Source organism: Artibeus jamaicensis, unplaced genomic scaffold, assembly GCF_021234435.1.
Source record: "Artibeus jamaicensis isolate MK-2021 breed Jamaican fruit bat unplaced genomic scaffold, CSHL_Jam_final scaffold_537, whole genome shotgun sequence".
Classification (NCBI taxonomy): domain Eukaryota; kingdom Metazoa; phylum Chordata; class Mammalia; order Chiroptera; family Phyllostomidae; genus Artibeus; species Artibeus jamaicensis.
This window is the reverse complement of record NW_026522047.1, coordinates 45558744-45575613: the sequence shown is the minus strand read 5'-3', so window position 1 is coordinate 45575613 and position 16870 is coordinate 45558744. Positions and strand designations below refer to the sequence as shown.

At 52.6% G+C, this 16870-nt stretch overlaps 2 protein-coding genes across 5 annotated transcripts; both read right to left on the bottom strand.

Moving 5' to 3' along the window:
- Positions 1-126: 126 nt before the first annotated feature.
- On the bottom strand, positions 127-2711 carry SWSAP1 (SWIM-type zinc finger 7 associated protein 1). Its single transcript, XM_037131418.2, has 2 exons — positions 2463-2711; positions 127-1725 (listed from the first exon to the last, which is right to left on the bottom strand). Exons 1-2 carry the CDS (start codon positions 2709-2711, stop codon positions 1255-1257), a joined length of 720 nt encoding a protein of 239 aa, XP_036987313.2. The 3' UTR covers positions 127-1254.
- Positions 2712-8048: 5337 nt separating this feature from the next.
- PLPPR2 (phospholipid phosphatase related 2) lies at positions 8049-16833 on the bottom strand. 4 transcript variants are annotated; one of them, XM_037131390.2, is made up of 11 exons: positions 16431-16833; positions 16249-16337; positions 14802-14976; positions 14022-14102; positions 12974-13162; positions 12714-12849; positions 11655-11926; positions 10512-10688; positions 9837-9959; positions 9471-9522; positions 8049-9357 (listed from the first exon to the last, which is right to left on the bottom strand). In XM_037131390.2, exons 4-11 carry the CDS (start codon positions 14085-14087, stop codon positions 9014-9016), a joined length of 1359 nt encoding a protein of 452 aa, XP_036987285.1. In that variant the 5' UTR covers positions 14088-14102; positions 14802-14976; positions 16249-16337; positions 16431-16833; the 3' UTR covers positions 8049-9013. The 4 variants fall into 4 exon arrangements, with proteins under 4 accessions (XP_036987285.1, XP_036987286.1, XP_036987287.1 ...); XM_037131391.2 differs by having other exon boundaries at positions 12974-13087; positions 16249-16833; XM_037131392.2 differs by having other exon boundaries at positions 9237-9357; positions 9853-9959; positions 16249-16833.
- Positions 16834-16870: the final 37 nt, after the last annotated feature.

Below are 16870 nucleotides of genomic sequence, written 5' to 3'. Positions count from 1 at the left end.
TAGTTTAGCTGTGTACTCGGGGAGAGGAAAAGCTGTTTAATTGGCCTCTAGCTCGTCTCTGCCACTAATAATAACAATAACAGCAACAATATTAATTTATAGGGCTTTATTCTATATCAGGCCCATTCTAAGAAAGCATTCTGATGACACCAAAGGTCAAGTGGCTCAATGGGAGTTCAAGTTTAACCACTTTTTAAAAGTTTGACATAACTCACAAAAGCTGAACAAATGTATACCTTCTGCTGCAGCAATTCCACTTCTAGGAACCCACCCCCCCACACACACACACCAGGACATGTGTGTAAGAATGTTCACAGCAGTAAATATAAGTCAATCTGATGAATAAACTGAAGTTTGGTCACCCATGAAATTACACGCAGTAGGGAAAAAGAAATGAACTAAAAAATGTGGCTGAGCTTCTCACGAAAATGGCATCCCAAGTGAAGGAGGAAGCCCCTGCCCCTCCCAAAGCGGAAGTCAAGGCAAAGGCTGTAAAGGCAAAGAAAGCAGTGCTAAAAGGCATTCACAGTCACCACCAAAAAAAGAGGTCTACACATCACCCAACTTCCAGAGGCTAAAACACTGCGGCCCCGAAGGCAGCCCCAATATCCTGGGAAGAGCACCCCCAGGAGTAACAAGCTTGCCCACTATGCTATGATATCATCACATTCCCCCGACTCCCCCTGAAGTCAGCTGTGAGAAGACAGAAGACAACGGTACACTTGTGTTCACCATGGATGCCAAGGCCAACCAGCACCCGATCGAACAGGCTGTGAAGAAGCTCTGTGACATTGGCGTGGCCCAGGTCAACAGCCTGATCAGGCCTGATGGGGAGAAGGAGGCATGTGTTCGACTGGCTCCAGACTCTGCTTTGGATGCTGCCAACATAACTGGGATCATCGAAACTGAGTCCAGCTGGCTCATTCTAAATATAAAAATTTTATACTAAAAAAAAAAATGTGGTCAATTTTTAGTAACAATGCTGAGGGGGGTGAAGAAAGAAGTCTCAAAGAATGTATTTCTCATAAAAATCTTTTTATAAAGTTCAAAACAGCAAAACTAAACAATATGCTGATAGGGTACAATATGTATATCACAATGCTATTTTTAAAACAGAAAAAAACACTTCACATTCTTTAGGTTTTAAAATCTGTACATGTCCCTGAGGTGAATGTCCCAGCCATGGGAACCAGGCATAGAGGGGTCGTCACGCACCAAAGCTCATGGCTGGCCTCCAGAGCGTGAACCCTTGTCTCAGCTGGGGTCACCAGCCTGGGTATGCCATGGGGTGATTGTCATTTTTCCATCTGGTTGGAAGGCCACACACCACTCTGCCCTGGGGACAGGCCCACATGGCTCCAGGCAGGCTCTGAAGCAACGCTCTCCTGAGCCTGAGGCAATTGGCTGCAGCCAGCACTGGGCAGGGAAATACCTCTGGAGAATGGACAGCTGCAGGGCATCCCCACTGTTTCCTTCCTCCTGGGTCTGGAGGGCGACAATGAGCCCACAGCCTCCTCCAGGCCCAACCTGGTGGCTGAAGTGGGCAGCGGTGTCTAGAAGCAGGGCAGCCAGGTAGGCAGCTTCCTGAGGCTCCAGGTCTTCAGCTAGGTATTCCTCCAGGCCATCAAGCAGTAGAAGGAAGGGAGCTGGCCCGCGGGCCTCGTGGGCAGAGCACAGAAGCTGAAGGAGCTCGTGGGTTGAAGGTGGGTACTGGAAACGGATCTTCTAGAGGGAGAGGAAAAAAGCAAAGGGGCAGGTTCAGCACAGGAAGCCAGGTTCCCCAGCTTTAACAGCCTTGCTTTCTTGCATACTTTCCTGTAGGAGGCTCTCCCCAGACAGCTAGCTCGAGTGAAGCAGCTCATAGTGGTCGAGTATGTTCTTCCATTCGCCCTCCCCCGCCCCTCTCATTCCATTTTATTATCTGTCTGCCCGGTATTAGCTCAGATCAAGGTATGCCTTTGTTCTTGTTTTGGTTTTTAAACGACAGGCGCAAGATTAGAGTTTAAAGAGATAGTACGACCTCAGAGCAAGGTTTGTCTTCTTGCCAAATTTTTAGGTCAGTCTTGCCACTCAAAACCCACCCTTAGTCTTCCCAGTCTGACGCCATCACTGACTCCGGCTTCTCTAGAACAAATTCGCGTCCAGGAAACCACCATCAGGAGCTGTGGTGTCGCAATCGGTTAGCCCGCGGTACTTATACCGAAAACAACCATAATTAGTCCCGTTCCTTACAGACCACCCACCCTTCGGGCACAGCCTTTCGTTAACTCCGCCCCTTCATCGGAAATTCTCTCAATTTTAAACCCCCAAAGGTCCGGTCCCCAGCTCATTCCCGACTCCGCCCTAGAGGGGCTGTTCCGGCTCGCCTTCCTTCGCTCCACCATTGGTCTTTCTACTTGTCACTCAATCCTCGACCCGCCCCTCCACTGGCTGGTCAGACTCTGGTCCCAGCTCTCACTTACCTGTAGCCGCAGGGGGTCGAGCGCTGCAGGCGTCCTTCCGGGCAGGCTTTGCAGAGGCCGCCGGGTCAGAAAGAGGACCGGGCCTCGGCCCTCCCCTGCCGCCTCCAGGGCCGCCGCGAATAGCAGAGCTGTCTTTCCAGACCCTGGACCGCCGAGCAGCAGCAAAGGTGGTCCGGCCTCAGCTGAATTATCCTCCCCAGACTCGGCCGCCCTGCTAGGGCTTAGCACCCGCCTCAGTGTCCCCGCCATCCACTTTGTACCTCTGTCCAATCGGAAGCTTGTTCCTGCCCTTAATCCCGCCCAAGGCTAGGCCTCGTTGGTTACGGTGCACTTAGCTTCTCCATTGGTCTATGGATCTGTTCATCAAAGTTAGATAAAGCTTTGCTGGCTCCTACGAGGGGGAAGAGTGATTGATCTAGTCTGAGAGAGGAATGCGACCGTTTGAGGGGGAAAAGGCCCTTCCCTTGATTTTGTTTGCTGCGAGAAGCAGCACCAGTACGGTTACTTGTGAGCTGATCACGAATCAGATGAGTCATTGAGAGTTGGAGGAAGCAGGCCCACCTGAATCAGTGACACGCTTGAAGTCTCCTAACTTCAGCTTGCTCAGCTGTAAAATGAAACTCATGTTATTGCAGCGGGAGAAGCCCCCGTGCCCCCCCCCAAAAAAAAAAAACACCGGAATTATCTTCTGGAAGGTGGTCCCCTTGTAGTACAGGCTTCCCTGGCTAGGCGAGTGTTCTAGGAACCCATCTGTATCAGTGTACCAGCTGACATTGTGAGAGACTGCGTTTGGCTTCAGTGATTTTTTTTTAAGACTTTCAATGCATTTGCCCATTTCACGATGGTAATTTACAAGCACACCTGCCACACCACGCTGAGTGTTCAGCAGGTCTTGACCAAAAATATCCATGCCCTTGTGTGCCCCATCCTCCCTATTCACCTGATCTCCCAGGAGTAACTTTTTGTTTGTTTCCCTGGGTGAAAAAAGTCCTCAAAGGGAAACGTTTTGCCCATGTGAAAGAGGTGGGGAAAAAAAAAAAGAGGCAGCACTAAAATCAAGGAGGTCAAAAACTGTTCTGAGCAGTGGGGAAAAAAAGTCTCCATAAGTGTATTGTATCAAATAGAGAGTAAAGGTGATTTGAGCTTAAACATTTTCATTACAAAGATTTAAATTACAAAATTTAAAAATTGTGTAAGAATAAACACACAATTTTTAAATAAATAAATCCCAGGTTTTGGGGATTCCCCCCCTTGTGTGTTTCTGCTGATGTCACCCAATGACAACTGAGAAGCGGAGAGGTGTACTTGTCTCTCTCTGGGTCTGAGCACCCACACAAGTGTCAGTGGCTGCAGGCTAAAGGATATCCATGTGCAAAGCCTCAGAAGCTGTTTCTGAAGGCCTGTGAGAGGTTTCAACAGGCTTCCTCATTGGCATGGAGGCTCCTCGGGTCCTGCTAAGGGTCAGGATGGGGGGCAGGTAGACAGAACGCAGAAACGACGAAGAAGGGGCCAGGAGAAACAAAGAAACGAGCATAGAGACTGGGACCTTTTTTGCTTTGTTCACTCCGTAGCTCCAGCGCCGAGAACAGTGTCTAGCTCATTGTAGATTCTCAACATACAGGATGGAGAAAGTAGGTTTACAGTTATGAGTATGTGAAACACAGTTCTTGTATTATCATTTATTAATTATTGTATTTTCTATACACACAACTGCAAACCTACTTTTCCTCCACCCTGTATGTTCATTAAATAAGTGAATGAAGAAAGGAAGATAGGATTGATGAGAACTGGGAGAGAAGGAGGAACAAGGTGTGTGATCAAGTGATCGCGGGCTGGGGCTCCTCACTCTGACTTTGCCACAGAGCTGCCACTCAGGGTCCTGTTGCCCTGGCAACTCTGTCTCCTGGTAACTTCAAACTAGTGCTGTTGCCAGGAGACCCAGGGGCAGGCGGAACTGAAATTTCCGGGGCTTTTCTCTTTCCCTCTGAGACCAGAACACAGCTCCACAACATCCCCCAACATGCCCACTCACACAGCCGGTTACTCCCACAACCCCCCGAACACATGCACACACACTCACCATGGCACCTTTGTATATATTCCATTTCCAGAATTCCCATCACCCACATGCTCATAGCTTTATCCTACCCTGACATGATGCATCCCATATACACTCTCTCCTACCTTCACACCCCCACACCCTTCCCTTGAACACACACCAGAATACACTAATACAGCCATAGCATTGCCACCACACACAGACACAATTCCTTTCAGCTGATATTCCTGCAGCTCTTTTTACACACACACAAACACACACATTTCCTGTTAGCCGATGCGCCTGAAGCTCTTCTTATACACACACAGAGATGAGACACAGTGTTACACTGCTTTGTCAAAAGCACCACCTCAGCCCCCTTCAACAGAATAACATGATTCTCCTCCAAATGCACAAGCACCCAGTAGTGACAAACATATCACAGTTACATACATGGAAGCATGCTGAACACAGCCCTACCTCAGGTGTCTTGCATTTACTGTTCCCCTGACTACAGAATCCAGCTTTCAGAGAGCCCTGTGGTGCTTTTTTCTCCCCTCCATTCAGGTCCCTTACTCAGGCTTTCCCTGACTACCTGTGTGAGATTGAACATGCTTCACTCTTGAACTGCTTTTCTCTTTGTCTATCTTCAAATAACTTATAATGTTATTTATTTATCTTATTGCTTCTCTCCCTACTAGAATGTCAGTTCCATCAGGGTAAGGTCTTTTTTTTGTTTCCCAGCTCCTAAAAGAGCACCTGGCACTCAGTAGGTGCTCATAAATGTAGGCTGAGTGAATACATAGGCAGAGATGCAGACGTCTGGCATCTCTCATGCATACAGTACTTCTTTCTCTCACTTCCTACAATCCTGTCTTCATGTTCTGATGGAAGGACAATTAACAGAGATGCTCCCTGGAGGAGGGAGGACTGATGGGTTGAAAGGATGAGGAAGTGGATGGCTTGGGGATAGTCTGTGCTTCTCCCTCACTTATCAATATATTCAAGTTAATTTATTTAACAAATATTTATTAAGCACCTACTGTGTGCCTGGCCCTGTTTTGGGGACTGAGCAGTGAACAGGTGACAGTCTCTGTCTGAGCTGACATCTCGTGTGAGGGAGAAGATAGTGACCACCAAGCGTAATGAGGAATTTAAACAGCCTACAAACAGATGTTAAGTGCATGCCAAAATATTTTTTTTGCCCAGGGAAGGAGAGTTGGGAGGATCAATTGTTTGGCCTTTCTTGAACCTGTAAATAGCGTGGTAGGGGCAGACCTCAAATGAGAAGCTGAGAGTTGAGAAAAGCCTTGAAGGAGGTGATGGAGTGAACCACGCAGGTATGTGAAGGAAGCACGCTCCAGGTGGAGGCACCTGCAAAGGGCCCTGCAACATCAGGAGAACTTTGAATTTTACACAGAGTGTCATGGGGATCCACAAGGTTGGAGTAAAAGAGAGTCATGGTCTTATTTGCATTCTAAACCGGAGTTTCATTTTGGTTGCGCTGAGTTTGTGATGCTGTGAGACGACCCACAGGGCACATCGCGAAAGAAAGCTTTTGAATAAGCCAAGTACATCTTGGTCTGGGCTCCTTACCTACAATTATCCATCCTGCGGTGGGGATGTGGGCAAGGCCCGGGCTGTTGATTCCACCGTCTTTGGCGGGCCTAGACACTTCTTTGTGTCCGGCAGTCCCCATTTTACCTACCGTTTCCTGTTCCGCTCTTAATATCAGCACCATGGACAGCACCAAACTGCCTTGAGCGAGGTGCTGTCCACCGTGCTGAATTTTTTGCTTCCTTCCTCGCCTGCGCGGAGGCAGCTGTGTGACAGGTGGCAGCTTGGGTCTCAGGCGTAGGAGCCCTGGAAACAGGAGCTCTGGTCAGTGAAGCAGAGGGCTCCATAAATATGTCCCTTCTCCGCTTTCAGCCCTTTTGTACTCCCATCTCCTTCCCTGTGGTCCACAATCAGGCCCATCATCTCCCCCTCGCTCATTCCGCTCCAGCCACACAGGTCTCCACGCTGTTCCCTGGACATAGCAGGCACACTCCCACCTCAGAGCCGTCCCGCTTCCTCTTCCTGCCGCCTGGAATGCTCCTCCTGCCATCCCTGGTATTTCAATAGCTTCTTCCCTCCTTTCCTTCGCCCCACATCTCCAGTATCCTCTCCTCGGGAAGAACTTTCCCGACCACCCGCTTTAAATTGCAAACTGAGTCTCCATCCCATAGTTCTGCCAGTGTTTTCCTTAGCTGGAGTTTTCTCCTTATCACTTATCAATATCTAACATGTCGGAGATTCCAATCCCAGTTCTAAATTTGTCTTAAGATTTGGAAATCAGAATGTTTTAGATTTTTTAAAGTTATTATGGTGAATACTATCTGTTGCATAATACCCCTGGTGGGAGTCTGGGATATCTCAAAATCAAACCCTATTTTTTTTTATCTAAAGATTTTATTTATTTATCTTTAGAGGGGAAGGGAAGGAGAGAGGGAGAGAAACATCAATGTATGGTTGCCTTTCGTGCATCCCCTGCTGGGAACTGGCCTGCAGGGAGCCGGCCTGCAACCCCGGTATGTGCCCTGACTGGGAATCGAACCGCGATTGTCTGGTTCGCAGGCCCGCACTCAATCCACTGAGCTACACCAGCCAGGGCTCAAACCCTATTTTTAATGAAACATAAGAATATTCAGATCAAGTTAAGTAAACAAAAGCTATAATAACCTCATATCAGTTCAGGTCAGGTTATGGCCACAGAGTTATGAAAAATATTTTAGGTTTTCAGACCTTTTTGAAATTTGGAATTGTGATTCTGTATATAGCTTAAGTACCTTGTTTGTTTGTCTCTTACATATTATAATGTGAACTCCATGAAGGCATGAAGTTTTGTCTGTTCTGTTAACTGCTACAAGTCCCTGTGTCTGACTACACAGCACCTGGTACACCACAGATGTTGCTCAGTGTTTGTGGAGTGAATGAATGAGAGAAGAACCTGGATGACTCCGTGCCCTGAATGGCCTGAAGCCCCTCAAAGCCACGGTGGGAGATGTGTCTATAGCTCCTTGCCCCTCCTACTCTCCCTGGTCTCTGCTGGGTCCTCAGCACAACATCACACTGGAAGCCCTGCTTTCGTCTATGTATCTAGGGCTTGACTTTGAGGTTCCTGCTGCTCTCTGCATCCCCCTTCACTATCGGGACCCTCAAAGTCTCTTCACCCCATTCACTGTGCCCTCTGTACCCTGGCCATGGTCAGAAACAGGCCAGCTGCCTGGGGAAGACAGTCATGTCAGGCCCCCCACCATGAGTCTGCATTTCACATGAAGAAACATGGGTGCAGAGAAGTTTATTAACTTCCCTGAGGCCAAAAAACTACTGGGCCAAGCTTTAAACCCGAGTTGCTGGCTCACAGCCTGACACTGCCTTTCCACAGTGGCCCTCAGATACACTGTAACAATACACTCACACCTAGACCCACAGTTCAAGTTCTCCACACTCCAACACCCAGGGAAGGAAGGCATATGGCCAAACTTCTGTTACAAACAGGTCTTTATTAAAGGTGACGAGGAGGGGCAGGAAAGGGAGTTGGTGTCTCCTCTGCCCACTGCCTGTGGCTGCCCTTGGGGGTGGGAAAGCCCTCTCTGCTCCACCCATGAGCCCACAACGGCACATTTACATGAGGCTGAGGCATGAGGGCAGTGTGAAGAACGGTGGGGGTGGGAGGTGGGAGGCTTCCAAGAGAACAAGTCCTTTACCACAGCCCTCATAAGTAGCAGAAGGGTTTGGGGTGACCTGGGCCCAGGCAAAGGGAGACAGCACCCTGAACAAAACCTGTGAACTGGACATGCCCTGCATCAGTAGGAAGTTATGAGGGGCTGGGTGACAGGGTGCACGTGGTGGAGGGACTGAGAGGGGAAGGGGTGCCCCAAGAATCCTGCCATGGGGGAGCCTGCCCCCCACCCTCTGGCTAAATTCTGATCCTGAGGAAAGAGGTCCTGGTTACAAAGAATGACCCCAATTCCCTCCTCAATTCTGCACATACTTAGACATGGGCGGTCCCCCATTGGCTGGAATCATACCCACCCACCCTAGAAATTCTGAAAACCAAGGACTCTTATTGGTTGTTCATTTGCTGAACACTGGCTGGAGTTTCCCTCTCGCCTGAGGATACTAAGAAGTGAGGAGGAGGCTACCATTGGCTGGAGTAAACTCCTGTTAGTTAAAATTCAAAGAACTGGAGGCTCCCATTGGCTGGGCAATGGCCAATGGGATCAGGATTTGGCCCTTAAAAGAGCAATTATAGGTGGCAAGGGCCCACCTCCCACTTATGCCCACTTGGATGTTCCAGAAGGCAAGAGAGGCAGGGAGTCCCCCAAATGTCCTTCCAGCCATCCTCTGATATCTGGGCCTGGCTGGTTTGGAGACGGGGGCTTTGGCACTCACATGGTGCACACACACACACGTGTGGTAGGGAATAAATGAGAAATGGACAGATTCTGGGTGGGTGGGTGGATGGGCTTCACAGCAGGTGGTCACGGCTAGCAAACAGGTAAGGACTGAAGTTGTCCCGGTGGAAGGGGGAGGGATAGAGTCCACTGAGGGTGTACAGGTCCCGTAGCAGGGGTGTGGGCAGCAGCAGTTTCCGGCCACGTCCACCACCCCCGCCTGGCCCCCCAGGCCCAGGAGAGGAGGGTGAGGGGCCCTGGCTGGTGGTTGGTGCTGGCAGGGGCAGGGGCAGTGGCAGGGGCGTTGGCTCAGATCTCAACCGAGGGCGGGGCACACGGGGTGACGAACACATGGCTGGAGCCCTGGAGGACACGCAGCTTGGGATCAGGTGGCCACGGCGGGCGCAGTTCTGCGGCTCTGGGGATCAGAGATCAGGGGATTAGAAAGCTTGGGAGGAGGTAAGACCTCAGGCAAGGACCACCACCTGGAAGTCCCCCCATTTACCCCACCCCCATTTCCTCAACACTCACTGGATGGGGTGAGCCGTGCCGGTGTCGAATGCGGCCTGCAGGCCTCGGGTTCCTGAGACAAAGAGGCAGAAGGATGGGGCTAGCAATCCCCTGGGACCCACCAGCCACAACATTAAGGAGCTCACTGGGCAGAGAACCCAATGGAAAAGACAACCCATTCTCAGGACTATCCATGTCCCCTTGGCAGGAAGAGATGGGGCACACCCTTCTATTCTGTAGAACTGTTCCCCAGGTTTTATCTCCACCGAGATGAGTCATGCCCCAATGTCCTGACACCTCCCCCACTTCTTGCCTGACTCCCTGCCTCCTTGGTCCCCCTCCACCCACCACCCTCTCCAGCCGGGAACAGTCCCCGGCCCCCCTTACCTGGGCTACACTTAACTTTTCGAGGGGGCTGTCCGTGGTAGGGGCTTGGCTCAGGCCCTCCCAGGGGGAGAGCCTTCGGCTGGAGGGTCGCCGGCTCTGGAAGTTGTGCACTACGCAGGTGACCTGGGATAGAGGGAGAGAGGCAAGTTGAGGCTCGTAAGACAAGAGTGGTATAAATATCATTTCACACTTTTCAGATAAGGAAACTGAGGCTCAGGTTTTCAAAGGCAACTAACATTGTTATGGTACCTACTTTGTCCTTTTCACTTAACTAAGTAGCATTATCATTATTTATTCCACTTGGCTGGAACTAGGAGGCAAGCAAGGCCAAGTTGTGCCAGGGCAGGATCTGATCCTGCCTTTATTTAAATTTTGATATTTTTGCATTAATTTGATTGTTAAAGAGTTTCATTTAAAACGTTACTTATCCGAATTAGGGAGTGTTTCAGCACCCCTTTAAATGCTGCACTCAAAGCAAGTGCCTCACTTGCATCATCACCCTGATCCAGGCCCTGTTATCCCATTTTACAGACAGATATTCAGACAAGGTAATGCTAAAGATCTTGGCCAAGATCATAAAGTCCACACCCTTCACAATCATGCAGCCCTCCCTCTGGGGCCAGGGAGACCTGGTGGAGGGTCTACCATACCAGAATGGGTGCAAAGGGGTCTCACCAGAAAGGTGGCAATGGCTGCCCCAGTCAGGAAGCCGGCCAGCACATCCGACCAGTGGTTACGGTACTCAGCCACGCGGACCACGCCCACCAGGAAGGCGGGGCACAGTAAAGCCAGGCAGAGCGAGGGTTTGACCAGACGGGAGCCCTTCACCCGGAACACCAGTGTCACGTACATCTGTGGGAACCGGAGACCAGTCAGGGTACACAGGCAGTGCAGTTGTGGAACCTAAGTGTCCACCGCATTTGGGGTCAGGGGGCATGGCCAGAATCTCCAAGATCAGCACTGTAGCCGGAGGATGTTGTGGTCAGAGGCTCCAGGGAACAGAGCTGGAGGACAAGAGTTCAGGGGATGGAGTCGTGGACTCCCAGTGGGCCCTTATTGGGCTGGGGGTGTGGCCAGATCTCCAAAGAGCAGTGGAGCTCTCTGGGACAGAGCATCCCAGAAATCAGTCACAGCTGGGGGAAGGCCTTTGCTGGGCTAGGGTGTGGCTGCAGAACCAGAGGGAGGAGTCAGGACCCAAGAGGCAGGTCCAGGAGCTCCGGGAAGTGGAACCACCAAACTCGAGGGCACCACTGCCTAGAATAGAAACTGACACCCAAATTCCAGAAAAAGGAGTCCAAGCAACATGGGATGTGACCAGGGAAAAGCAAGGCTAAGTCAGGAAGTCCTAGCAGACAAGCCATAGGCGTGATCAAAACAATCAAGTCCAGGACAGAGAGGGGGGAGGCTTGAGAGCTCCAGGAAAGCTGATCCGCCCATTCTCCCAGCCAATATCCAGGACCTGTGGCATCCTGGGGACGTGGCTAGTCTCCAGACACAGTTTCTTGACCCCACAGGGCACAGTCAACAGCCTCCACTGGGCGTGGCATTACTGGGTCAGGAAGCAGGGCCAGATACCAAAAGACGCAGTTTAGAACAGCGGTAGACTCAGACTCCAGGGAAGGGGGGAGCAAGACCGGGGTCTAGGGGGAGGAGTCAGAGCTCTCTCTGGACAGACTCCGCCTTATAGGCGGAGCAACACAAACGGGGCGTGGCCTCACTCCGGAGGAACCGGAAGCTCCAGCCCTAGTGGCCTCCTGCCAGCAGGCTGCCCCGCGAGGTCCCCAATCTCCACTGGAGCGCTCCCATTTTGGGGCTCACCGCTGTGTAGGTAACCGCATAGGCGCAAAGGGCGGCGTCCTTGCAGGGGAAGGCGCGGCGCGCAGCAGCCACTAGGCTGGGGCTGCCAGCACAGGCACCCTGGTCGGTGACAAAGCGGTCAGGACCTGGACGGTCCGGTGAGGGAGGCAGGCAGCCCAGAGCCGTGTAATTGGGGCGGCACACGGACAAGAAGTGCGGTGTAGGGTTGCCAGTCACCACCTGCCCTGCGTTGGCGAAGATGGTCGTGGTGAAGAGGCCGAAGGCGTAGACCCCTGAGGATGGGGTGGAAAAGGGGGTTCGTTTCCGGGATGCCGCAATGACCCTCCTCCTGTGAGTTCCCTTATGACTCATCTGGGCCCCTGTATCCTTGTTCCCATGACCACCATTAAAGCACCTGGGACTCCCCTTAATGCTGTACCCCATTATAACTGGGCCACCAAGACAGTACTCTGGGCCTCTTCTGTCCCTCTGAGATTACCTCTGTTGGAGGTGGGCCCTCCCCTGCAACCCCACTGTACCTGGCCAGCCCAAAAGCATTAAATCAGCAGGGGGCCCATGCCTGGGACCTCCTAAGACCACCGTGATCGCATTTCTGGTCCTCTTTATATCTGACCTGGACTTGCTGTTACTGAGTTACTCATGTTTCCTCTGGATCACCAATAAGCCAGAGCTAGACCTCTGGCCCTCTGCCACAGGGACCACCATTATGGGTGAGCTGTGCCCCCTCCCCTCCCCCATGGCGATCCTCTGTGTCTAGGACTACATTTAAAGCACAGCTGAGGTCTCTTTTCCCATGGTGTTTGGCCTATACCTGTGTCCCCCTTTTCTGAGATTCTCCTTGTGGCAATTTGGGGCCCTCCTCTTACAGTTGCCATGGTTAGCTTAGGCCCCATCCATGTCCCTAAAAACCTCCATCATGCATGGCCTGAGTCCAAGTCCCTTTTTGCCCCTGAAGGCACCATCATGACAATTCTAGGCCCTTTCCCCCCTGGAATCCTGACTGTGGCTAAGCCTGGATCATATCCCCTTGCATGGCTGAACCCTAGCCCTGTCACTCACCCAGGAAGCGGACCAGCCTTCTCAGTGGGGGGCTGAAGCGGCAGCAGGCCCCAGACACAATGGTGCTCTCCCCAATGATGGGGATGGCTGAGGGTGGTGCGGGGAAAAAGGCACGTGCCAGCTCCCCCAGCAAGATCTGTGGGCGAGACCAAAACAGGGTCTTCCTGGCCTCCAGGCCCAGCCTTCTGCCCACCTCCCCCTGATCTTTCTGCCTCCTAGGAGGTTGTCCCACAGTCTACCAAGGCAATCCCCAATCTCACCGTGAGGGTGGGCCCAGCGGTGACCAGAGCATAGATAAGTGCAGGAGGTGCTCGGCTGACAGCCTCAGGCCCCGGATAGGGCTTGGCGTAAGTACTGTCATAGCAGAAGAAGCCCTGGGTGTGCACAGGAAAGGTGTCTGTGAACTCCAGGCGGTAAGCGAGCAGGACCACCACACCCAGCAGCACCGACTGCCGCCCAGCCAGGGTGGACAGAAAGATGGAGAGAGACAGAGAGAAAGGAGAGAAGGTCAGGCCTGAGCTGGGGACCTGGAGAGACACACACACACATGGACACAAAGAGAGACAGAGTGGCAGGGAGTGATCAAGACTGAGGGAGATAAATGGAGTAAAAGTGACAGAGAGATGGGAAATGGGGCCAGAGAAGTGTCAGGGCCTGGGAGACACACAGCAGGAGATGGAGATGGAGATGGAGATGGAGACAGAATGGAAGTGAGAGGAGAAGAGGGAAGAAGAAAGAGAAGGCACTTGAACAGCAGAATAGAAAAAGGAGAGGAAATGAGGTGGGGGCAAGACAGTGAGGACATGCCTGAGATCTGACCAGAGAGAGATCCAGAGAAATGGGTGACGGAGACACGGAGCACCAGGGAACGAATCAATGCTACTAGTATTGAGCAGCTGCCACAGGTATAACCCTTACTGTGGGCATGGTGTCATGCTAAACCTCTCCTGTGAATGAATACATTTTACCTTCTAAGTGTGCCTATTTGACAGAAGCAGAAACTGAGGCTCAAGAGGACTCATGGGACATGCCCAGAGTCCCAAAGTAAGGTTGGGAAGAGCGGGATTGGAACCCTGAAGTGCCACTTCTGAGTCCAAGCTTATAGCCACATCTCAAGAGAAAGGGAACTGTACTCTCACCCCACAGACACAGGGAGAGAGAAGACAGGACTGGAATCGGGACGATGGGAAAATGGGTTTAGGTAGGAACCTGGCAAGGATGAGGGAGACAGGTTGGGCAGAGAGGGGACAGGAAGACAGGTACGCCCTCTCCCCATTGAGGGTCTGAACAAGGTACTGGGCTCCTCACCTCTACGAAGACAAAGCAGGGAATGATGGAGAAACTCCTCTTCAGCTGAGGTCTCCCTCCTGCCATGGTGAAGGCCCAGGCCTGTGGAGGTGGGGAGGGAGTGGAGGGGCCAGGGTGCGACCCAGGGGGAGGTAGGGCAACTGGCCCGTGCAGTCCTCTGGCCGTGCCTCTGCATATCCAGGTCTTAACCCTGCCCCTGCCCATGGGAAACACTAGCCTCCCCTGACATGACCTGCTCAGCTCAGGCTATTGCAGGACAGGCTGGGGACCCCAGAAAGAGATCCTTTAGTGGTCTTCACCCCTTACAACCTACATAGGAGATTCTGACCCCATACCTTTTAGGAGGGACTCTCCTCCCTGCCAAGCAGGACCCCTCCCCTTGGCCTGTAGAAGAGAAGTCTCCAGCTTAATGGGGACGGCTGCCCCACTGAGGAGAATCCATGTAGAAGGCTTCTCATCCCTCACCAGTTTTTAGGGCACCCCGTCCTCTTTCCCCACATGCTTTACAGACAGCCCCATGCTCCATGTGCCCACCCCTGTCAGGCCCCTCCGCTGAGCCACTCCCCCCATGGCCCACAAGGGCCTTTCTCCTGTCCCTATGGTTTGCAGCTGATGGCCAGGCCCTCCTCTCCCAGCTGCCTCCCCCTCTCTACCTTCTTCCAGCCCATCTGCCTCCCTGTGTCATTAGGGCTGTCTGCTCACCATGTGCTCCCCTCTACCCCCAGCACTGAAGGGCTAACAGTCACAGGTGTATGACCCATTCTCCCAGCCTGGCCTCACCTGTGAAAGAGCGCTATGGCTTCCCACAGGCGGCCACCACGCCCATGGACTCACAGCTGCTCCTGGAAGCCAGCAGGGCACTGACGGTCACCCCCATTGCACAGATGTGGAAACTGAGGCGCGGGCAGGTGAGGGCAGGCACTCTGGGTCCAGTGCTCCATCCACAAGGCTTGCTCTTCAGTGTGACATGTAGGGTGAGGGTTGCTAGAGGTCCCAGATGTATTCTCCCAAAGACACAATCACTCGTACTGGCACCCCCAGAGCACACAACTCAGCCACAGCCTCCATCCCAATCCTGCCCCCACCCACACCATGGCCCAGCATTCATCCATGTCTCACCAACATGGACCAAGTAAGTACCTGCTGCACTCTGGGCACTGTGCCGGGTGCCAGCCTTGTGGTGAACAAGACAGGCACCCTTGTTCAGACAGGTGCCCAACACCCACCACACACTTAACTGCACACTTGTACACACACATGGCACCGTGTGCACACAGCCTGTCACAGACACCCACACATATCAAACAACTCCCTACACCCCCGCCCAACACGCAGTCACAGGGACACAACAGGAAGTCCTCCACACACCTCTTGGCTCCGTGCACAGCCCCACTCGAGCCCTCACCCCTCAGGGATGTGGACTCAGAGCTGCTAACACACTTAACAGTAACATCAAAAAGAGAGTCACCACACACAACGGGGGGTCACAGGACCAGTCATAGTGTCACACCCCCAATTACAAGGCATTCGGTGGCAAGTACACACATGAACAGTTCTCATCCACACTGACAGCCACAGGAGAGCCACACGGAGACACAGTGCTATCCACTACCACAATCACATGGCCACACAGAGGCACATACGTGGACCATGACAGATTCACACACAGCCACACGAGAAAGACGCATGATCACAGCCACACACTAGAATGCAAAAATGGCTCTGCCCCACACCAGCCGAAGGAACACACAAGAACAGCCACACAGTGACAGTCATACACACAACCATAGATACCAAGACAGCCACACAATCACACAGATAGCCATCACAACGACACAGCCACACACATAACATCGGTGATATCCACGATGACAGCCACACAATGACAGCCACAGGAGACAGACACACACACACCACACAGACACTCCAGAAGCCCCACAATCACAGCTATACAGACACACAATGACAGTTATACAACCACACACTGACACATAATGACAACCGTACGGTCCTGGTCACACTCACCACAACCGCTTGGCTTGTCAAGCCCGGCGGCCCCTTCCCATGCTCCTCTCCCCCAACCCAGTCCCCAAGCTCCAGCTCCCCTCCCCCTCTCCACGCGGACCCGCAGGGGTCCTGACCAACTGGATCTGAACCCGAGCCGACAGACAAACCAAGGGTTGGAAGCTCATGAGAGAGGGTACAGGGGGCGCTTCAAGCCCCTCACCGGGTCAAGGGTGCTGCTGCCTGAGCTCGGGTTCCGCCTAGACGTCACCAGCACGGTGCAACGGACAGACTGACAGCCAGCCTGGGAGGCTGGCGGAGGCACAAATGAAAATGCAGTTGGTCCGATCCGGCTCCTCGCTGCGCAGACTCCATGGAGGGATGAGGGGCGGGGCTTTTGCGAACCTTATTTGAATTATGGTGTGGGCGGGGCCTCCCGATGGTCATTAGCATGACACGAGGAGGGGGTCTCAGATGTTCTTTGGGGCGGGTCGTGTAAGAATAGTTGGAGGAAATGAAGGCTGGAGGTTGAGAGGGAGGACTCTGGGTGAAGTGAGGAGGATGAGGATGAAGAGGGTGGAGTATCAGAGTGTGATCCTGGGTCACCACGCTCCCTCTCTAAGCCTCAATTTCCCCATTAGGGAGTAGGGGCAGCAGTGTGAAACAGCCTGTCTGGGCCCTCATATTTGGACAGACCAACCTCCTACCTGTCCTATACTAATCTGGCTTCACACCGTCCCTGACCCTAGGCCCACACATCCCAAACACTCGCTGGGGTCTCCTGTCTCTCTCCAATACTGGGGAGTAAATGGGGGTGGGTCACTCTCAGGCACAAGAGGCAGAAG